At 47.8% G+C, this 23,973-nt stretch overlaps 1 protein-coding gene across 1 annotated transcript in view; it reads right to left on the bottom strand.

The window, feature by feature from the left end:
- Positions 1–23,973, bottom strand: part of MED16 (mediator complex subunit 16) — an 820,510-nt gene that overhangs the window by 265,124 nt on the left and 531,413 nt on the right. Inside the window, exon 11 of the mRNA XM_069647616.1 lies at positions 8,113–8,246. Coding sequence (XP_069503717.1) covers positions 8,113–8,246 — 134 coding nt within the window. The remainder of the gene's footprint in view (positions 1–8,112; positions 8,247–23,973) is intronic.

Below are 23,973 nucleotides of genomic sequence, written 5' to 3'. Positions count from 1 at the left end.
GTAGCTGCTTCTTAGCGGTAGGTGTGGTGATTGAGATCAGGAGAATGTGTTCGTGCAGGCAGGTTTTATCCAGAACGGCTGCAGCTGCGTTAGGCCTGAGGAGAACGCCTGGCTGGGGGGTGTGAGACAAGCAGTATCAACATAGAATGATGTGGAGTGAGCGGCGGATGTTGCTATGAGAACAGTTATACCGAATGGTGTCATAGTATCCCTGTGTTCTAGTTGAGTGGTGATGTAAGGGAGAGGGTAAGCATGGTGGTGTGCTATGATGAGCTGTATGCTCTTTCAAGCGTTCTCTGCATTCTAAACCATACTATATACGTCACGCAATTCGATGCGTTCTAGTCCGTACCGTGGATGGACACCTATCCATTCTATGTACTCCAGTCTGGTCTAATGCACTCTGGTTCGCGGTCTAGTTAACTCTGTGCTTGTGCTCTTGTCCGCCACACGACTGTCCACTTGTCTACCCCACGCATGTACTCTTAATAGCGCCAGGCATGCACTCTTGACAGCGCCAGGCATGCACTCTTGACAGCGCCAGGCATGCACTCTTGCTTGCGCTAGGCATGCACTCCTGATTGCTTCATGCTCTACGCAATTTATTAGTTCAACATACTCATCCATTCTACGCACTCATCAGTACTGGATGTATCAGTGCTCATTCGTTCTACGTACTTTGGCTCTATGCGACGCGTCGGTTCATTCTGAGCACTTGTTCGCTCCAGGCACTCATTCGATCCAGGCACTCATTCGTTCCAGGCACTCGTAAAAAATATTCTTTTTTTTTCTCTCGCGCATGTTATGCATTTTACGAGTTTTACGCACTCACCCCCTCTACGCACTCACCCCCTCTACGCACTCACCCCCTCCACGCACTCATCATCTCTGCATGATGTTTGAATCTGTTTTAATTACTCGTGATTTTCACGCATCCAGCAGTAATATCTTGTTCTATGTAATCATCTCTACACACGCGTGTCATATACCTTTGTTTACTCTGAATATACATCCACTTCATATATTCATCTGTTCCATACGCCTATCCGCTCCATGTTCCCCTCGGCTTCATACACTCAGCCTCTCCATACACACAACCAATGCGTACATTGATCCATTCCATTAACCCATCCGTTCCATACACCCATCCGTTCCATACACCCATCCGCTCCATACGCCCATCCGCTCCATACGCCCATCTGCTCCATACGCCCATCTACTCCATATGCTCGTCCGCACCTTACGCTCGTCCGCTCCATGCTCTCCTCCGCTCCATGCTCTCCTCCGCTCCATGCTCTTATCCGCTCCTTACGCTCATCCGCTCCTTACGCTCATCCGCTCCATACATTCATCCAATCTATACACCTAAGCGCTCCATACATCCACACGTTCCATACACCCACGCGCTCCATACCCCATGCGTTCTATTCACCCATGCGTTTCGTTCCACGGTGCGCTCCAGGCACTCATCGGCTGCATGCACTCATCGGCTGCATGCACTCATCGGCTGCATGCACTCATCCGCTCCAGGCACTCATCCGCTCCATGAGCTTATCCGCTCCATACACCCATGTGCTCCACACATCGATCCACTCCATACACTCCATACACTCCTCCGCTCCCTACACTCATCCACTCCCTACACTCATCCACTACCTACACTCATCCACTCCCTACACTCATCCACTCCCTACACTCATCCACTCCCTACACTCATCCAATCCCTACACTCATCCACTCCCTACACTCCTCCACTCCCTATATTCCTCCGCTCCCTACAATCATCCCCTTCCTACACTCATCCACTTCCTATATTCATCCACTTCCTACCCTCATCCAGTCCATACCCTCATCCGGACCATGCCCTCATCCGCTTCCTACACTCCTTTACACCATACATTCTCCGGGTCTATACAGTCGTCCGCTCAGGCGATAAACACACTCTCCGTTCCGCACTTCCGCGTTCATCAGTTATCCAGACTCGTTGGCTCTACTTACTCATCTGCTCCACATACTTATCTGTTCTACACATTTATCCTGTTTTCGCTTATCAGTTGTGCTCATTCATCCGGCCGGTTTGCGCATTCTTGCATTCTATTCGCTTCTCCTGAAATTTACACGCTCATTCGCGTTACGCACTCACCTCACTATGCACTCACCCACTCTGCGCACACCCCCATCTGCACATCTTCGCAAGGTCTGCAGAGTCGTCCGTTCAGGCAATAAACACACTCTCCAGACTTGTTGGCTCTAATTTAATCATCTGGGATTTACGCGCTCATCCGTGTTACGCACTCACCTCACCTACCCCTCTATGCACTCAACCCCTCTGCGCACACGCACCCTCTCTGCGTGCACAACCCCCTCCGCGCACACACCCCCTCTGCGCATGCATCTCCTCTGCGCACATATACCCCCTCCGCGCACACACCCCCTCCGCGCACACACCCCCTCCAACGTTCTCATCCGCTCCACGAAACTGATCCCTTTTCTGCACTCATCCGCTTTCATTGGGCTGTTGTTAGTCTGTTTTGGGATAGTGTGGTGCGGGTTGGGTTTATGGGAAGAGCCAGGTTTTCAGCAGTTTGCGGAAAGACGTTAAGTCCTCAGTTAGGCGGATGTGGGGTGGGAGTGAATTTCATAGCGTGGGGGCCAAGGCTGAGAATGATGCTCCGCCTAGCCTGACTGAGTTTATCTTTGGTATGATTAGGAGGCCTGCTGAACTCGATCTTAGGGTGCGTGGAGGGTGATAGGGTTTAAGAGTGTCTTGAAGATATTCAGGTCCGGTTTTATGCAGTGCTCGACGGGAGATGCATAAGGTTTTGAAAGTCACCCTTCGGGCTACTGGAAGCCAGTGCAGGGTCTTAAGGGCCAGGGAGATGTGGTCTCTTGGGCCAAGCGCAAGTAGTAATTTGACTGCTGCGTTTTGTGTCCTTTGGAGTTTATTCAGTTGGTACGCGTGGATTCCGAGGTATAGGGGATTTGCGTAGTCCAGTCTTGATATAACGATTGATTGGATGGCAGAGAGTCTGTTGGAAAAGGAGAGATATGTAAAAATGCATCTAATGGTTTTAAGGTGGTAGTGGCAGGATTTTGAGACGTTGTTGACTTGGCGCGAGAGAGTTAGGTTAGAGTCAAGGGTGCACCCAAGATTTTTCACTGATTTGGAAACGGTCAGAGAGTTGCCCATGGTGGATGGCCATGGTAGTGGGTGCGGAAGAAGTTCGGAGTTGCCACATACCATGATTTCTGTTTTGGAGGGGTTTAATAGGAGGTGGCTTTGGGTCATCCAGAGTTCTATGTCGAGGAGACAGGAGGCGAGGTCAGGTCGGAGATTGAGATCTGAGTTCATGAGTTTTAGAATTAGCTGGGTGTCGTTGGCGTAGTTGTAGCACAGGATGTTGTGCGAAGAGATTATCGGTGGGAGGGTGGTCAGGTAGAGGTTGAACAGGAGGGCGGATACGCATGCTCCTTGTGGGACTGCCCTGTCGACTGGTCGGGCTTGGGAGGTATAGGTGGAGAGTATTGTTATTTGGTACCTATCTTTGAGGAATGAAGCAATCCATTTAAGGGCGGTTCCACGAATTCCTAGGGAGTGGAGGCCGTCAAGGAGGATTGCGTGGTTGATCGTGTCAAAGGCGGCAGATGGGTCGAGAAGGATTAGCGCAGCGCATCCCGCGGAGTCTGTCGTTATTTTAAGGTCATCCCAGATTGAGGTTAGGGTGGTTTTGGTTCCTTGACGGGCTCTGAAACCTGATTGGACGGGGTCTAGGAGATTGTTGGCTTCGACAAAGGCATTTAGTTGGGAGTAGGCGGTTCGGTCAATGAGTTTGGCAAGGAACCTGGCGTTTGAGATGGAGCGATAGTTTTTGGGCTCTACGGGCTCGAGCAAGGGTTTTTTAATTAGAGGTTTGACGTGCACCGTTTTGAATGCGTCGGGAAAGATACCAGAGGAAAGGGAGGCATTTATGATGGATCTTGCGTGTTTCCCTGCGCAGGTGGATGCGAAAATTTCTTTGAGGGTTGTGGCTGGGCAAGAGTCGAGCGGCGATCCAGATAGTTTGCGGGCAGATAGAAGTTTGAGAAATTGCTCTGGTGATATTGGGCTAAAGGATTCGAATGTTGGTTGTGTAGAGGTCGCAGCTCGTGGGCTGGCCGTTACGGGTGAGGAGATGCTTGGTGGATGTAAGAGAGCCAGTTTGGTGGTTAGGATTTTTGTTCTTTCGAGAGCCGTGGGGTAAAAGTGGAGGGAGAGTGAGTCGCACAGTGATTGTGAGGCGGTAGGAACGGTCGTGGAGCAGGCCGGATTGGTGAATACGGAGATGATTCTGTGGAGTTCTTTGCTTGGGTTTTTGCAGTTTAGGATTTGTGAGTTGTAATGGGCTTTTTTTGCTTTCCGGTCTCGGCCTTGTACAGATAAAGGTGGCGGGCCAAGGTGGCCCTGTTCTCCTGAGTTTTGTCTTTCTGCCATTTGCGTTCTAGGTGTTTATATAGTTGTTTGGTGATCTTCAACTCAGGAGTGAACCATTTGGGAAAGAGGCCACAGCGGGCTGATGGTTTGCATGGAGGAGTGAGGCGCATTAGAGGTGCGTTGAGCCATGAGTCAAAGACGTCAGGAGTTAGTTGTTTGATGAGAGGGTTGGTAGGTGATGGAGACTGGAGGAGTGCCTCGGCTAGGTCCGGGGTGATTATTCGTTTTTTCCAGAATTTGCCTAGATTCGGAGGTTCAGATTCGAGTACAGGAAGGGGGTCGGGTGAGCGAAAGGTGAACGAGAGAATAATGTGATCAGACCAGATGATAGGGGTGGGTGGTTTTAAATGAATCAGAGTGTTGGAGGTAAAGATGGCATCAAGAGTGTGTCCTTTATAGTGAGTAGGGCCATTTATGAGTGGTTGGAGGTTGATTGCGTCTAAACCGTCAACCAGAGAGTGTGTCATAGGGGTTGTGGGGATGTCGAGCCATATGTTGAAGTCTCCAAGAAGGGTGAGGTTTGGATGGTTTAGTTGAAGGGTTGCAATAGAGTCGCAGAGGTTGTTTGCGAATTGTCCATCGTAGCCAGGAGGCCTGAAGAGTATTAGGAAGCTGTGTGAGAGCGATGGGGAGACGGATAGTTTAACGAGGAGAGATTCGCAGGCAGGAATGGAAGGTTGGTTGTCGATGATTGAGGTGTGGAAGAGAGACTTGAAGACGAATACTATTCCCCTCTCCTCTGCAGGGACGGTTCAGTTGGATGATTGAGTAGTCTGGGGGAAAGGCTTCATTAGCGATTGGGGCGTAGTCGTCAGAGAACCAAGTTTCAGTGATGAAGACAAGGTCTGGTTTGACAGAAGTGAGGAGGTCGAAGATGCAATGTCTGTTTTTTGCAACGGATCGGGCATTAAATAGGATGCAGTTCACATCGGCAGACGCGGTTGGTCTCGGTGCAGGAGCAGTAGGGGGTGGTGGTGGAGAGAGTGCAGGAGGGAGGGGGGTAGGGTGGGATGGGTGGCGCTCGATGGGAATAGAGGGCGAGCAGAAAAATTCAGGTGGGGTTGGGTGGCTGCATGTGTTGGGATGATTGGGTTTGATTCGGAGGAATTGAAGGTGCTGTGTGGGCGGTTAGGAGTTTCAGTTGCGGTTGATGAGAAATCGAGGGAGAGGGGTTTCAGGAAGGGCGAAGCTGCCGGTGAAGGATGTGAATGCGGGAACAAGCTGGTGGGTCGAGACAGGTGAGGCGGAGAGTGCAGAGAGATTGAGGGGGACCAGGAACGTTTCCTCTTTAGTTTTCTTGTTGCGATTGGGGTGTGTGAGAGAGTAGGGGGGCCGGAGGGGGAGAGGGATGCAGCTTCGGTTCTAGCAAGGGCTAGGCGTGCAGTTTTTAGGGAGGGGAAAGGGTGCGGGTGGGAGGGAATGCTGGCAGGGGTGTGAAGGCAAGGCAGGGGGTGGGTGATTGCAGGGAGGGGGGTGCCTGGTGTGATAGTGAGGGGAGCGGGCATGGTTAACGATGGGTGGTCGGTGGTGGTGTTCAAGGGAGGAGAGGTCTTAGGTTGGTTTGCATGCCATTGAGCCCCTCTGGCTTGGTGTTTGGAGAGGGGGATGGCAGGGAGTGCGAAGGAGGGTGAGGTGGCTTGGGAAGGGGGACAGGAGGGAAGGCAGATCGGGAAGTAGGGGCGGTCCACGGGGGTCGCTTCCGACGAGCTCTGGTGACGTGGGTGCACGCATGCTTGGAACACGCTTTTAGGTGGATTTTCGGAGGGCTTTCTAATTGTGGCTCTTAGGTGCACTTCACCTCAAGGTTGAATTGTAAACAGATGATATTATGCTATTAGGTATTAATTAGGTGCACATATAAGTTCACCTGTACATATAGAAGAAATTAAGTCTTCCTCTATATTCAATTTTGCATAGAGGGGATCTTAGATTACTAGGCACATTTGTAAATTTTAGCTTACCCACTTCAAAATGCAGTTTTCACAGAGAAGCTATTGGGAAAGGATTTAAATGAAGCCTTCACAGAGAGGCTATTGGGAACCCTTCTATGTACCACTTTCACAGAGAGGTTATTGGGCGAGTTTCTACATTTGCAGAGAGGCTATTGGGAACACTTCTAAAAGCAGCTTTCACAGAGAGGGTTTTGGGAACACTTCTAAATCCACAGAGGTGTTATTGGGCACGCTTCTAAATTTTACTTTCAGAGAGGCTATTGTGGACACTTTCTAAATGCAACTTGCAGGGAGGCTATTGGGAACACTTCTAAAACCACAGAGGTGCTAATTGGGCACACTTCTAAAATGCGACCTTCACAGAGAGGCTATTGGGAACGCTTCTAAATGCGACTTTCCCAGAGAGGCTATCGGGCACACTCTACATTCACAGAGAGGCTTCTGGGAAGACTTCTAAATGTAACTTTCACAGAGAGGCGATTGGGAATACTTCTAAAAGCAACTGCCACAGAAACATTTTCAAAATGCAACTTTCACTTCTGAATTCAACTTTCAGAGAGGCTATTGGGACCTCTTCTTAAATCACAGAGGTGCTATTGGGCACACTTCTGAAATGCAACTTTCACTGAGAGGCTATTGGGAACACTTTTGAAATCATAGAGAGGCTACTGTGAACATTTCTAAAATATACTTGCACAGAACACTTTCTAACTGCTACTTTCACAGAGAGGCTATTGGGAACACTTCTAAAAGATACTTGCATAGAACACTTTCTAACTGCAACTTTCACAGAGAGGTTATTGGGAACACTTCTAAAAGATACTTGCACAGAACACTTTCTAACTGCTACTTTCACAGAGAGGCTATTGGGAACACTTCTAAATGCAACTTTCACAGAGAGGCTATTGGGAACACTTCTAAATGCTAAATGCAACTTTGCATGTATGGAATACAGTTTCCGAATGTGAATATATTACAGATAAAACAAGTTTACAGTGGCAATGTTTTGTCCCGCCTTTCCCACCCTTACTTATTGTTGGCTTCTTGCTTCTCCTGCGGATACCTGCAGATACTGCTTGAAGCCGTCTCTGTAGGAGCCGTCCTTTGCCTCAGGTCTGAGGGCTGCCCTGGGAGGACTGGCAATGGAGTGGAGTCCTCTCGACTTGGACCAATCGGAGCGAGGGGTGGGCGGGATGGGAGGCGGGAACAAGGGAGGGAAGGCCCGGTGGAATCAGGAAGTGGGGAGCAGGGATCTAGCGCTTTCTAGCGTGGGCACAGGGAGGCCCCGAGCGCTAAATTGAAATTAGGTCTGCCTTGGGTCTGCAGAGATTCTAAAGTGCAGTGCAGGAAGGAAAGAACCAGAAGGCAGGCTTTCTCTGTCTACGCACCAAGATTCCAAAAACTTATGCTACCGGCAGACCAAAGAGGTGGCAGCTGCTGGATATATGTTTTTAGAAGGAACAGTGCTGCTGAATGTGAATCCTCATCGGAACAAAACTGACGTTTCAAAATGTGGGTCTTAGATTAGTATTGTTGTAATCATGTTGTATTTTGCATAATTTATGTTGGTATTATGGGTATTGATCTGAATTATGTCTTTTATGATGGTTTTCAACCTTCGAAATAAAGATTGTTACATGCATTACAAATGTCTCTGCTAGATGGGTGTGCAATGTCAGTTGGGCTTACCTGGTTGGGCAGGCTCGCCAGCAGGAAAAGCACAAAGTCACCCACCCACTGGATCAATTGCTGAAGAGACTGCAGAGTGCCCATCTCCAACACAAACTCTTCTGTCTTCAGGTTAATCATCACCTTGTCTATGTCTATAGAGAGAGAAAAGGTAGAGATGCATTAACTTTGCGGCAGCACGAGGTGCCAAAGGTGTACAAAGATCAGGCTGGTCAAGCACGCATAACCATAAGCAGCAGTAAAAACATGGGTGTGTGACAAGGGCCTCTCCCTCACCCTAAGGGAGGATAATGGAGTAGTGAAGGGGGTCGGGTGTAGCCCTCACTGTGTGATGCTATGCATCGAGGCAATGTCTGAGGATTCCCTGGCTGGCACCACCATGCCACGTGTGGGAAGCAGGGGTCCTTCACATTGAAACACTTGGCATCACTGTCCCTTTAAACCAGATTGTAAGCCCCAAATAAAACTTGACTATCTCTTCCTGGGAAACAATGTTGCCAAAAGTAGTCAGGACTTCTCATCTCAAAGCATGGGTACACAATCACATATTAACATTAGCAATTAATAATATAGAAAATGTAGAAAGCTTATAAGAGTGAAAGCCAGCGCCTAATTGTGCTGTATCCTCACCGTAGCCTAGCATAACAATAAGTCCTTCCATGCAAAGCGAGGAGACATAGTGGATCAAGGGGGAAAGCCATGAACTGCTTTGTGCGATGGAGTTATGAAAAAAGTCCAAGGAGGTGACTGTTAGGATAGGCATCTCTTTGTATATTACACTCTTACAGCCTGTTCTAGGTATTTACATGTCATGAGTGTCAGCCTTTGTAGTGCTAGTATTTACATCACATTGCCTTCTGTCACCCATAGCTACATCAGAACTATCATAACTGTATTGCATGGTGAGGGTTCTGGTGTGCTGGGGGAGATGAGAAGGTTGACTGAAGGAGGACTGTTGTAAGCCTCCTGCTGGGGGTCGTCTCATGTATACAGCTGTACCTTCTTAATAAAGGTCCCTGTGGTAAAACACCAAGTGTCGGCAGTCTACTTGGCATCATAACATTTGGCCACGAGGATGGGATGGGCAAATCAAAAATGGTTGGTGTGGATCTAGAGAGTGTGAAAAGGAAAATGTTTGATTCTGGAGTTAAATCCAAGGAGAGGTATGATCAGAGAAATTGTTGTAGGAAGCTCAAAGTTGAGGAGGGTGACTGGATTAAAGTCAAGCTTCCTACCAAAGTTCGCAAGGGAGCATCTTTGTTTTCTGAACCCAAACAGGTCATGAAGGATTTGGGTTCGTCAGTATTAGTCAGGGGAGGAGGTATTTGGAATAAAGAAAGGGTGGCTCGTTTCAGTCAACCAGGATGAGGGGAGAGGAGAAGCATGGGACCAGGTGAAGGTTCTCACTTCTCACTTGCCGCCCATCAAATATACCTCTCTCATCTCTTCTTACAGCCAATTTTGATTCATTGGTTTCTAATCAAGTTATGGTGGTTGCATGTTTATCTGTATTTTTCCTTGCAGGTTTTAAATTATTGGGCAACTACCCACAGCAGTTACTTGTTCATGTTTAAGGAGGATAGGTGTTATGATAGGCATCTCTTTGTATATTATACTCTTACAGCCTGTTCTAGGTATTTACATGGTTGTTCTAGGTTGACTGAAGGAGGACGGTTGTAAGCCTCCTGCTGGGGGCCGTCTCATGTATACAGCTGTACCTTCTTAATAAAGGTCTTTGTGGTAAAACACCAAGTGTCGGCAGTCTACTTGGCATCATAAAAGTGACCACCATAGGTAACTCCTCTGCCCATGGACACATCTGAGAGGAAGAACGTCACATTTCCGCTTAACCAATCTGGAGATCCCACAGTATAGTCACACAGGTGGGAAAAACTACCCTTGTATGATTATTGGCCAGCCCCTTCAGGGTTATAAAAAGGAGGAGAGAAACGAGGGAAGTGTAGTAGTTTGGAGACATAGCAGAGCGAGAGGCCGGGGAAAGTTTGGGGTCACGAGTGGAGATGAAAGAGCAGGAGGCTTTAGGCAGGGTAGAAGTATTTTGGAAAGTGAAGGAGATTATGCTGGAGGAGGGAAGGAGGTGTGGAATGATTGTGACACAGGGATGGTGGTAGTAAAGGAATTGTGGTGAGGAAGGTGAAATAACAGAGGAAGAAAGGAGATTGGAGGGAGTTCTAAGAAGTAGCAGGAGGTGATAGAAGAAGGGAAGGGAGGAAGGTGAAGGAACAGAGGAATTAAGGAAGTTTGAAGCGGTTTTAAGAAGGCAACAGTGATAAAGAAAATTGGAGGGAGGTGGTGCAAGTACAGTCTAAAGAGGATGAGAAAATAAGGGAATCGTACCATAATGTCGCCACAATCGTGCCAACATTACTACAACTGCGCTGGAACGCGGTATGAAAAACCCAACCACCATTACTGTGCCTAAGCAGAGCGGGGGTTGCGGGGGTGTCTCCCGCTCTCCTTGGACACAGTAACTGGGGTTGGGGGTTGCGGGGGTGTACCATGCTTACTTTTACGGCAAGCAGGGGGCTATTTAAAAATAGAAAAAAGGACCCTGCGACATCAGCACAGCCTCACGTAAGTGGGAACGGCTGACGCTGCAGGGGTACAAAGATGTCGACGGCGCACACAGCAGTGTGCCGCAGTAAAGGTAAGTGGGGGAATTGCAGGCTGGGGCAGGCAGACAGAAGCAATATATCTGATCACTGAATCGAGCCACAATTGCAGTTGTCATTTTTGTCGGCGCAAATAAAGGAGGCGCAGTGATCACATAGATTTGAAATAAGAACAGCGGTAGGAAGTAGATGATACACAAAAATGAAGAACAGGAGTGGGTAGTGGACCCAGCAGAGAGAACATTCCCTATGACAAAGGGAGTAGAGATACGAGCATGCTGCATGGCATCAAGGAGGTGGAAAAGAGATAGGAAGAGGAGAGGAAGAGACGAAATTGAAGCCCCATTAGGACAAGATTGTTGGTTCGTGTTAGGGAAAATGCCTTTTTGCTTCACTTACAAGCTGAACTCGTCCATTGTGGTGGCACTGATCATTGCCTAGGGCTGCCAAAGAAGGAAGACTGCGTCTCCCAATTATGTTGTCGTTTGTGTAACACACACCACCTTAAGTTAAGTGTTAAAGGGGTACTTCATATCTCTTTTTCTCTATTGTCTGGTGTGACCAGTTGCTAAATGAGTCAAAAACAATTCTAATACATTTTCAGTTATTAGAAACATGTACAAAAACAAGTAATTTCTGATTTGCAGTTTAGGTAGGATCCATGTGCCTTTGAGGGGTTCCCATCTCTTTGGCCCAGTATCCCTGCTCCAACAGGTTGCAGGGTAAACACACAAAGTGTGGGGTCTATCCTGATCTATGTTGGTCCTAGAGTAAGGGCATTCTTTCTCTCCGAGGGACTCCTTAGGTGACCTAGCAGGGTAGTTTTTGTCCTGTGGCCCTTTCGCTTCTAAACACAGGTCTCCGAACCTTTTCCTCACTCACCACTCTCTATGCCAGTTGGTGTTCTCGTATTCTCTCTCTCTTCCTGTTCTCCTGCCTCCCCTCTACAGTATTCTCCTGATCTCCTCTTTCTCACTACACTCCATCACTGGTTCTCATCTCTCCAACTTCTCCTGTCTCAACCTTCCACTGCATCCGGATGCTAGCTACTTCTCTGAAAAAGTCACTCCTCCCAAAACGACTCTGCTTATGCCCTCCTTCACCCTACGATCTCTCTCACTTCCCCCTCTTTCTCTCATATACACCTACTCTCATTCCCCTCCACCAACTTATTTATGCTATATAAACTTTTCCATATACAAGATAAAGGTTTAAAAGGTTTAAGGAAAAAGGAAAAAGAAAAAAAATGAAACAAACCAATCAACTCAGTTAAAAAAAAAAAAAACAAAAACAAAGTATTCTCTAACAATAAAACACACTGTTTAAAAGAAATAGTAGCAAATGGCTTAGTCCAGAGTTAATTCATCTCGCGTCCTGTAGAAAAATAAGTAGTTCTCTACTTCGCAAGTTTATCAAGAATGTCCCTTGAAAATGCCAATAATGCCAGTGTCACAGAAATTCTTTTTTCTTGAATCAAGATTTCCCATCCATACTTCTTTGGGTGTCCTACTAGTTAAATCATTTTCCCCAGATGTTTGAATCTTAGTTCACTCAATGCCTGACATATGGAAAGATGGAAAGATCTATGGAAAGATACAATGCTGGAGTAAAACTCCATAGCTGCTTCCTAGTCCATAAACAAAAATCACCTCCCCACACGAACATGCAGTAAAGAATCTGAAGATGGCCGTCAGGGGATGAGCTGAGGGAGGTGTTCATATTGGCTGTGGGCAGTATGACCCAAAAACGACTGTAAATGAGCATAAAAGTGACTGAAAGGTTTTAGTTTAAGTTTAAACGGCTGTATGTTACCGAGGATTCCCAGCCTGAAGACGGAGAATATTCACAGCATGTGTATCTATGGAAAGATCCAATGCTGGAGAACTCCAGAGCTGCTTACTAGTCCATAAACAAAAATGTCTTCACCTGGTGAGTAATCTTCAATTTTGCCAAAATCGAAACTGAAGTAATCCTCCCAGAAACATCAATTCCTTTCTATACTCCAACATCTTCCTACATTTCACTGAAATCTCAATGCACAAATGTAGGAAAAAAAGAGCACACACCAGATTATGCATAATTCTTTGACCGTAGCTGCCTTCTCAAAAATATCATCTGGGTCATGAAGTACCACAACGGCAATGTCCAACCCCACCAGCTTTGAACATCTCACTTTTCTGGACAGCATCAGAAGCAGAATGATGCAGAATGGTTCCTTATCATCCTTCACCACATGCTCATTAACGCAGACTTGCACATTCAGTCGATTCGCCTTCCAGTTTAGGAACTCCCTGGACACGGATATTGCCTACTCTCCGGTAGAGATAGATAGATAGTTCTCATATTTCTCTATTTTCATATGTAGGAGCAAGGTAGCTGGTGGGGTTGGACATTGCCGTTGTGGTACTTCATCACCTTTTTTAAAAGGCATAATAGTATTGAACACCAGCCTCTGTCGTTCCCAGCTTTAATTCCAATTTCTTCACTTGTTGGTGTACAGTCTGTAGACCCATCTCAAGTTTCTTTGACTCAGGTCACCATGGACTCGATTCTGGCCTGCATGGAAGTCAGTGTTCTCTTCACCTTATCTATGTTTTGGTGAACGGGTGAGATCGATCTCCTTAACATCACCAGCTATATCTTCCTGATCAATTCCATAGAACTTTCCATGATCCTGTGTTTTGAGTGAATGTGACTGAGGCTGTGTTAGGGAAGATTTGCTTTTTGCTACTTTCCCTCCATAGACATCAATAGAACACCTCCCTTTTTCTATTGTTTTAAAACGTTCCTACCTTTTGGATGCCAATTTGGGTGCACTGATCAGTCCCTATGGCTTATCAGTGCAGGGGAACTCTGGTCTCCATAGTAAAGTTATTTTCCTTGCACGCATCACCTATTGTGAAGTGCAGTAGGGACACTGTGTCCCGGTAACTAGGCTTTTAGCAACTTTGCGGTTACTTGCATGGTGTGTCCAGGATAGGCTGGTGGCAGCGGATACTTTTACAGTGTTTTCTTTGTGTACTCTCGTGCACTTTTGCATTTTATTGCTTAATGCCAAATAGATTACCATTTACTCTAAAATAGCTGTGTCAAGAAATGTTTGCTTATCTTTTGGCCATCTTATATTTTGACATTGATCCTGCCCTGGAGTGGTTACATTTTCCATATACGGCAAGTCTTTTACTGGGGAAAGCTCCTGCTTTTGAGGGCAAAGTGGCGGACTGTGTGTGTATCTAGATGTTGGGGGCTGGCTTTGTCTGGAACCAGTCCACATCCCTGCTAGATGTTTCTGTTGCAGGGCAGATGCAGTGGCCAGAGGCTGTCCTGAATGAACAGCTGACAGGTTTGAATGGTGAAGATCCTTGCCATTGGTGGGGTGAGGGCCACTCCATATCATTGGAGCCAAAACGAGAGAGAGCCCACATAAAATCCAGGAAGAATATTGATCTGATAAAAAGATTGAAATAACTTTACAAAAATTGGCAACAAGCACGGAAGTCTGCTCAATATCAGATTGATGGCGAGAGAATGATGAGCCAGATTGTAGCCAAATCATCTGGTGCTATATGGTCCCTGCTCAACGAGGCTTCTTCCTCGACCCAAACTGCACTACAAACGAATCCAATTCTTGAAACAAAGTGGTCTGAATATTACGCTGACCTCTATCGGATCCCTTTCCACAAATTGAGCTGAATTGGGCAGCTCCCAAAATGCATCATCACTTTGGCTTTGATACGGATGACATAATGCACTGCATATCAATACTAAGCAGATCCAGAGCGGCCGGCCCCGATGGCCTCCATAATCTAACGATAAAACAAAACCCAATAATGTGGGCATCTTTCTTGCACAAAATCTTCAAACATGTACTGCAAGCAGGTCAGATCCCTCGGTCGTGGAAGAAATCCATAATAGTTCCGATATACAAAAAAGGAATTAGGGCTGATTCTAGATCATACCGACCCATTGCCTTGCTGGATTGTCCTGGCAAGATCTTTGCACATCTGCTACTAACTGCATTTAACATCTGGTTGACTAAAGGAAACTTAAGGGACGAATTCCAAACTGGGTTTATAGCGGGTCTTGGCACGTCAATTAACTTGATCACCCTCAACTCACTCATAGATGCGCACAAACAACGCAAACAGCCAATTTTTGCAGCCTCTATTGACTTTCTGTCATGAATTGTTCCTGAATTGATGCTGTGCCTCGAGAGTTGCTTTTCAAAAAACTCTTGGACAAGAGTTGTCCATGGCCGATTCTAAAATGGATAATCCAGCTGCACAAGCATTCAAGTTCGTTTACGTAGAGATGGATTATTATCCAAAGATATCAAAACAGATCGTGGCTTGAAACAGGGATGCCTACTAGTGTCCGCAGTATTTAATTTCTTAATCTCTGATATAGGTTGCAGCTTCAAGGGTCTGAACACTAATGCACCAAAATTTAAGGGAAAGCCCATAACTTGGCTACTGTATTCCAATGATATGGTCCTCCTATCAAAGACACCACAGGGTCTCAAAATAATGTTTTTATTTTTTATTTAATTTTTTTATTTGTAATGCGCCGGTAACGCGCAATTTTCCGGGCGCAGAAACATGGACACGAAGACAAACAAAAAAGGGACGAGACAATTCCTAATGAAATGAAAGGTTTAGTGGGTCAAGGAAAGCGAGGTCAATTGAAGAGATGCGTTTTCACTAATTTACGAAAGCGTAAGTAGTTGGGTTCTTTCCTTATGCGGACTGGCAGATTGTTCCAGGTAACTGCTGTAATAACTGGGAAGGATTTTCCCAGTCCAGACCTACGTTTGTGTGGCATCACTGCGATCCTGTTTTGATCCGAGGATCTTAAGGCGCGGCTTGGGACATAAGGACGTATTTTAGATTTTAGATAGCCTGGTGCCTTCCCGTGGATGCATCTGTGGGCTATTGTAAGCGCCTTGAAGTGGGTTCTACTCTCCACTTTAAGCCAGTGTAATTCCTTCCTGGATTTACTGATGTGGTCTGATTTAGATTTATTTATTTATTTATTTATTTGCATTTTTAAAGCGCAGCAGCTGCCCTGGGGCATCGTGGCGCTGTTACAAGAAGGTTTACTTGGCATTTTGAATCGGTTACAGGAATGGCTGTGGTTCCAGGGTTACATAGGAACCATAGCCATGATACAGTAGTAATTTACAGACAATATTGCATGCAATACAATTGGAAACTGGGTTTCACTTAAATAGAGTGGTTTTCAAGGCTTTTCTGAAGGCTGTGTGGGATGTTTCCGCTCTTAGCTTGGGCGGAAGGGAGTTCCAAGCCTTTGGCGCTAGGACTTCGAAGCTCGAGCCGCCAGCTTTGACTCTGGTGAAGTTAGGGATTGTAAGTTGGTTGGCATATAGGTCCCTTTTGGGTCTGAGTGATTGGACTGGTTGTATCCGTTCATTGAGGTAGCTAGGGGCGGTTTGGGCTATGCATCTATGTGTGATTGTGAGAGTCTTGAATTGAATGCGCTCTTTAACTGGGAGCCAATGGGCATTTTGTCTTGCTAGGGAGATGTGTTCTCTCTTTGGTATATTGAGGGCTGCTCTCAGGGCATTGTTTTGTGCAATCTGGAGTCTGTTAATGTTTTTGGCCGAGGTACCTAGCAGGAGGACGTTGCAGTAGTCTAGTTTTGCGCCTATAGTCGCTCTGGCGATTTTGAGGCGGTTTGTGGTGGACAGGTGGGGCTTTACTGCATTGATTATCTTGGTTGTAAGGGCTGCTGAGGAGGAGATGTAGCTGACATGTCTGTCCATGGACAGGGTGGAGTCTAGGTATACCCCCAGAGTTTTTACAGCTGGGGATACGGAGATTACTGAGTTCTTGATGAGGAAAGTACTGTATTTCTTGTCTAGCTTGTTGAGGGTTTCTTTAGGGCATACTAGTAGGATCTCTGTCTTGTCTCCGTTGAGACAGAGGCCATTGGCTGCCATCCATGCCTGGATAATGGCATAAGTATTTTGTAGGGTTTTCAGGTCTTGCTCATAGTCACCAGTTAGTGGGAGAAGGATTTGAGTGTCGTCGGCATAGTTGGTGAACGTTATGCCGAATTCTTCTAAGTCGTTGAATAGTGGGAGTGTGAATAGGTTGTAGAGAGTCGGGGAGGTGCAAGACCCTTGTGGAACTCCACAGTTGATTGGCGAGGGGTGGCTGACGCTTGGTCTGAGTAAACTCTCATAGCTCTGCCTTCCAGGAAGGATGAGATCCAAGCTGTGGCATTGGATGAGAAGTAGGCCGTCCTGGTGAGATGTGTACTTAGTGTTTTGTGGTCGACTAAGTCGAACGCGGCTGACAGGTCAAGGAGTAGGAGGATGGCTCATTTGCCTTTATCCATGTTTTTTAGGAGTTGGTTCTTAAGGTCGAGTAGTGCTGACTCTGTGCCATGGCGTGGGCGGAAACCAGACTGTCTCTTACCTAGGATGTTGTGAGATTCAAGGTAAACTTGTTTCTGTAGGTATGCGGCCTTATCGAGGATTTTCAGCAGGAATGGCACTGTTGTGATGGGTCTGTAGTTGTTGGGTCAGTCCGGGTCTAGCGTAGGTTTTTTTAGTAGTGGGCGAACCCAAGCTTCTTTGAGGGAAGAGGGTACTGTGCCGGTGGCGAAAGAGGCATTAATGAAGGTAGCAATGAAGTGGGCTAGGGGTTCAGAGCAGTCTTTGATTATGTTTGCTGGGCAGATGTCCCCTTTGCAGAGTGAAGGTTTGATTTGTTTCATGATGCGTAGGACCTCAAAGGTAGATACATTTCTGAAAGTGAAAGGTGGTGGAGAATTGTTGTGTTTGTTTTGGGGGGAATGCTTGGGGCTGGGGGCAGTTTGTGTTTTGTGTGGAGACTTTGGTAGATTGTCGAGGTTGGCTTTGATTTTCTTTTGGAGTAAGTCAATTTTGTCTAGCATAGCTTTTTGGATGTCATTACACCAGTTCTCATCTTTGATTGTTTGGTGTTTGGAGGCTGGCGGTGTGACTAGTTCATTGAAAATCGCGAATAATTCTTTTGAATGTGATTGGGCATTGTCGATTCTAGTGTTGTATGCGTCAGCTTTGGCTTTGGCTATGGAATTTTTGTATTGCTTGGTAATAGTTGAGTATGAGTCGCGTAGGGGGGTGGAGGGGTGTGATTGCCATTTTTTGAGTGCTTGTCTGTGTTTTTAGGTCACGTAGTTCTTGGTTGAACCATGAGTTAGCGTGGAAGAGTTTTTTTGCTTTTTTTGTTTCTAGTGGGGCAATGGTGTCAATGATCTCTTTAATGGTGGTGTCGTAGAGTGCTACTAGTTCTTTGGGGTCGTTGGAGGTGGATGATGCTAGTGCTGAGACTTCTAAGAGTGGGCACATCCTTTCTTTGGAGAGTAGCTTTTTAGATCTGGCTAGAGCAGCTGGCATAGGAAGGATTTGACTAATGGCTGTCTTCGTTGGGATGTAAAAATGGATAAGGTGGTGATCGGTCCATGGTTGTGGTGTGTTAGAACTGATGTCTACCCTGCAGTTATGGTCGACTAGCCAGTCTAGTATGCGGCCTTTGGTGCGAGTGGCCGAGTCGACTCTCTGGATGAATTGTAGGTCTAGAAGGGCTTTCGCACGGGTTTTGCTGTGTTTGTCTTTTGTGTCATTAAAGCCGAGGTTCAGGTCTCCTAAGAGTAAGGCTTTAGTGTTGGGTTTGAGATTGTTCCCTAGTAGGTGTAGGATGTCGGCTTGGAAGTTCAGGAGTGGGCCTGGGGGTCGGTAGATAATGTGCATTGTAATGGTGTCATTAGGGGAGAGGGAGATTTTTACTGATAGGGCATCGAAGTCGTTCTCGGGTGAGATAGATTTGGTTTGTCTAGCCTTTAGTGTTTCTTTGATTATTAGTGCCACTCCTCCGCCTTTGTGTTTTGGTCTATCTTGCCGGAGGATGGTGTATCCAGGGGGGAGGGCCTGGCATATGGCGGGACCAGAGGCTTCATGTAACCAAGTTTCTGTAATGGCTAGGGCGTCTAGCTCGAGGTCAGAGATTAGGTTGTGTATTTCTGTGGCGTGCGCTTGTAGGGATCTGGCGTTGATGAGGGCTAGCTGAATTGGGGGGGTTGTCTGTGCTTGGCTTGGCAAGGTTGTGATTGTGTTTGGTGGTGTTGGTGTGGAGATTGTTGGAAGGGTGTTGGGGTGAGGTGGGATAAGAGATAGAGGGTTTGGTGTGTGGTTGCGGTGTGAGTTTGTGGTGGTTATTATTGTGAGCTGTGGTGGTGCGGGCTCCTAATCTGGCGTTTCTTGTGTGCACTGGTATCGTATGGGCTGCGCTTCTAGCTGTGGGTATGGGGTTTGGGATAGTGTTAGTGGATGGGTACTGGTTATCCTGGTTGCCTTTGATTATCCTAACTGTGTTATTTTGGATAATCTGGAACTCCTGTAGAACAAGTTACTTTCTTACCTGGTAACGTTCTTTCAATGGGATGGTCCGACGAAGTATTCCATATCTATGACAAGTAATGTCCACAGCTGTGCTGCTTCGGAAACTCTTTGGCGTCTGCGTCCTGCATCGATGGCGTCGATGACGTCGATGCGCCGTCCCCGAGGACCTCCTCCGACGGCCGACGTCACCCGATGTGATAAGTAGGACGCACAACGCCCATAGCCTCAGTTATAGTTTTTCCCAGAACGTGTGCCACCAGTTTTCTGCCAGTCAGACACACAAGGCCTTGCGGAACGCAAGCTGCAATCGCAAAAGAAATTCTGCAGCGGGGAAGGCAGGGAGGGAGCGATATGAAGTACGTCGTCGGACCATCCCATCGAAAGAACGTTACCAGGTAAGAAAGTAACTTGTAATTCGAGGTGATTGGGTCCTCTGACGTATTCTATATCTATGACAGACTCCCAAAGCAGTACCAAGCAAGGAGGTGGGAAAGAATTTAGAACACAAATTTAGCATGCCCAATCAAATTGCGGAATAGAGGGCTGTCTTGCCAAAGGCCAGATCCTGCCCTCTGATGGAATCGAGGGAGTAGTGACAAACAAAAGTATGTACTGAAGCCCAGGTGGCTGCATCACAGATGTGACGAATAGGAACTCCCCTCTGCAGGGCAGTAGACGCAGCCACTCCCCTGGTAGAATGGGCCCGCAAGCCAGCCGGAGGATCCTTACCCGTCAAGCGGTAACACTCGGAGATAGCTAAAATAATCCAACAAGACAAAGTCTGTTTCGTCACAGCTTGTCCCAAACGCTTTCCAGCGTAACCAATGAAAAGTTGATCGTCCACTCTGACCCGGGACATGCGCGAAATATAAAAGCTCAACGCTCTCCTAGGATCAAGCCTATGGAGCCTCTCCTCTTCCTCACCAGGATGTGGAGGAGGATAGAATGCGGAAGAACAATCTTCTGGCTCAAATGAAATTCCGAAACCACCTTCGGAAGAAAAGAAGGACAAACTCTAAGGACAAACCTCTCCTTATGAAACACAGTGAAGGGTGGCTTAACTGAAAGTGCCTGTAACTCACTCACTCTGCGAGCGGAAATAACCGCAACCAAAAACACATTTTTCAGAGTCAACACCCTCAAAGGGCAAGAATGTAAAGGCTCAAACGGAGCACCCATAAGAAACTTAAGAACAAGGTTAAAATCCCAAGCGGGCACCAGAAAAGGTGACGGAGGGAACACATTAGTGAGCCCTTTCAAAAACTGTGAAATTAAAGGAATCTTAAAATAGGAACACTCTTCAGACGAGCGCTTAAATATGGACAGCGCCGCCAGGTAACCTTTAATGGTCCCCACTTGCAAGCCCCTGTGGGCCAAAGAAAGCAAAAAAGACAGAACCATGGGAATGTCACATTCAAAAGGATCCACATTCTTAACTCTGCACCAGTCGCAGAACTTTCTCCAACGGCAACGGTACAGAGACTTTGTTGCCGGCCGCCTGGCCGAGAGCAACACTTCCATCACGTCTTCAGGGAGGTCCCAATCCTTATACCTCAACCTTTCAGAAGCCAAGCGTGAAGGTTGAGGGATCTGACCTCTGGATGGAAAACTTGACCCCCCTCCCGTGAGAGCAGATCGTCTCGGTAGGGAAGACGACATGGAGGGCAGATGGACAAGTCGAGAAGGTCCGGGTACCACGTCCTCCGGGCCCCCGCCGGAGCAATGAGGATCATCCACGAACCGAACCTCCGTAACCTCTGCAGTACTTGCGGGATGACGGGGACTGGAGGAAACGCGTACAGCAGTGGGAATGACCACTCCACCACGAACGCGTCTCCTAAGGCACTGTCATGATCTCTGCTTCCAAAAGGTCAGGGTTTTCCCAACTCCCTTGGAAGCAGATCCATAACCCAGGTTCCGAGTGCCAACCAGTCCCAATTGGGACCTTTTGGACCCAGTCCTGGCGCCAGTGGCACCAGGCTCATAAATATGCCCAGTCCCAGCGCTGGAAGCGCCGGGCTCATAATGCTTGGGTGGACTTACCTGCAGCAGACCATGCTGCTTACTTGCCTGCCAGTTGAGCCTCTGATCCTCTTCTGTTTGGAACTACTTTTCCTGTTGGGTGGGGCAGGAGCCACTCCCTAGATTCAGAACACTGGAACTCTTCTGGAAAGCAGGAACTCTTTTCTTACCTAGGCGTGGCTGTGGAAGGAGACACCTAAGCACTACAGGAGGCTATTTAAACCACACCCGATGGATGAATCTTGCTTTGCGTTATTCTGCATCCTCTGCAGCAGAACGCTCATCGTGTCTTCTGCATCTGATCCTGGGCCTAAGGAAAAAGGCTTTCCATCCTGAATCCAGTCTTCAGCAACACCTATAAAGAAGAAGAAAGAAAGAACAGGTTAGCATTACGGTCTTCAGTGACAGCTGTTCACTTACCTGGTCCATCGGCTGTCACCAACGCCTCGCGCTGCATTCCGGCATCTGAAAGACAAAGGCTTACCTACTCTTCGTGCGCTCCGGAGGTCTTCACACTGCATTCCGGCATCTGAAAGACAAAAGCTTACCAACTCTTCGCACGCTCCGGAGGCCTTCGGCGCTGCATCCCGCATCTGAAAGACAAAACAAGGTGCGTTTAAAGACATTGGGGAACTTTAATACTCACGTGCCATTACTCCTTTCCACATCTAACCCAGTGGGTATTCCGGCACCCTGCAGCCGCTCCGAACTTGTACCTGCAAAATAAAAAGACAGTTAGAGCGCATCGTGAAGCAGGCAACAAGCGCTTACTTACGTGCTTCCAGGCGCTTCTATTCATCACACGGGCTCCATCTTCAACTCACTTCAGCCCGTCATCCGCCATCGCCGGAACCCTGCAAAACAAGAAACATCATTACTAAAGACTTTAAAGACATTAGAATTACTCGAAACTTACAGTTCGTGCAGTAAACGACGGACAGCAGTCCTCTGAAGTCAAGAGGCCTGCTCCCCTTATCCAGTGAAGAAACTGGTTACAGCACCCTGCCCCGAGGCAGATGGAGAGCACGGCGTTCACTTACCTAAGGTGAGAGCGTTAACCTTTGGGGTTCTACAGGAGAAGAGAAAGGGAAGAAGAGAGAGACATTCAATAACCCAGTTCCTTAATCCCATATTTTCTATCTGCAGACATCTTACCCTTCGAGTCAGGCATACAGTGCACAGAGGTCCAGCCCAAAGAGCCAGCCGTGTGTTACACATCACCTTTGAAGATACGGTATACTCCCAGTCAAGACCGGCGCCTCTACGGGAATCAGGTGAGCGTTACAGGCTCCTTTTGGAGGAAATTCCCGCAAGCAAAACCTTTCGCACTTCCGGTTGACACTGGAGGCGAAGAGATCCACATGAGGGGTCCCCCAAAGGGCGAAGATCTCCAGGAGAATCTCCTGAGCCAGCTCCCACTCGTGAGAGATCATGCTCTGCCTGCTCAGAGCGTCCGGCGTCTCATTGTCGTCTCTGGCCAGATGAACAGCCGAGATCGAAACTTCCTGCTGGATGGCCCAGAACTCGAGCTGCATCGCCTCCCTGCACAGCGGAAGTGACCCTGCCCCCCCTTTTTGTTGAAGTAGTGCATGGCAACCGTGTTGTCCGTTAGAATCAGGACACTCTTTCCACGCACAGTCGGCAGAAAAGCCTTCAGGGCTAGCCTGACGGCCCTCAGCTCCAACAGATTGATATGGAGTCTGGACTTAAACGGAGACCAACGACCGCTGACTGTCAACTCGTTGGCACGAGCTCCCCATCCCGTGAGGGATGTGTCCGTCACGATCGTCACCTCCGGCCAGGGCAGCCAAAATGGGGCCCCCTTCATCAGATTGCCTTTGACGGCCCACCACAGAAGGTCCTTGGCTACCGAGGGCGGCACTTGAACAGGGTCCGACAGCCTGCCGGAGGACTGAGACCACTGGAGCTTGGGTGCCCACTGCAAAGATCTCATCCGCAGACGAGCCTCTGGCACCAGAAGAATGCAGGATGCCATGAGGCCGAGCAGTCTCAGGAACTCGGACGCTGGGAGATCCTGGGAAAATTGAAACTTGTTCACCATCTGCTGAATGTGAAGAGCCCTCACCTGGGGAGGAAAACACTGCCCCAGGGAAGTGTCGAGCACTGCTCCGATGTACTGGAGCTGCTGCGTTGGTGTCAAATGGGACTTTTTTAAATTGAGGGAGAAGCCCAGCCTGTGAAGGGAGTGGCAGGTGACGGACAGATGATCCAGGACTTGCTTGGGAGAGCTCCCCTGATCAACCAATCGTCCATGTAGGGGTAGACGTGAATCCCCCCTTTCCTGAGATGCGCTGCCACCACCTCCATGAGCATGGTGAAAACCCTCGGGGCGGAGGTCAATCCGAACGGCAGGACCCGAAACTGAAAGTGCGAGTCGCCAACCGCGAACCTCAGGTACTTCTTGTGCCTGGGATGAATCGGCACATGGAAGTAAGCATCCTTGAGTTCGAGAGACACCAACCAGTCATCAAGTTGAAGGGCCTGGAGGACTTGAGAAAGAGTCACCATCTTGAACTTGTCCTTCCTGAGGAGTTTGTTCAAACCGCGCAAGTCCATGATGGGTCTCAATCCCCCATCTTTCTTCGAAATCAAAAAATAAGGGGAATGCCATCCCTTGTTCCTCTCCGCTACAGGCACCAGTTCTATGGCGCCTTTCTCCAGCAGGGCTTGAATTTCCTGCACAAGGAGCGGATCCGGACTCTTCAAAGAGAGGTTCCCTGGTGGATTGTCGTGAGGCCTCTGCCAAAAAGGAAGACAGTAGCCTTGGGTTATGATCTC

This window comes from Ambystoma mexicanum, chromosome 1p, assembly GCF_040938575.1.
Source record: "Ambystoma mexicanum isolate Mex_15411 chromosome 1p, UKY_AmexF1_1, whole genome shotgun sequence".
In the NCBI taxonomy this organism is placed as follows: Eukaryota; Metazoa; Chordata; class Amphibia; order Caudata; family Ambystomatidae; genus Ambystoma; species Ambystoma mexicanum.
This window is presented reverse-complemented; position numbering and strand designations above follow the sequence as displayed.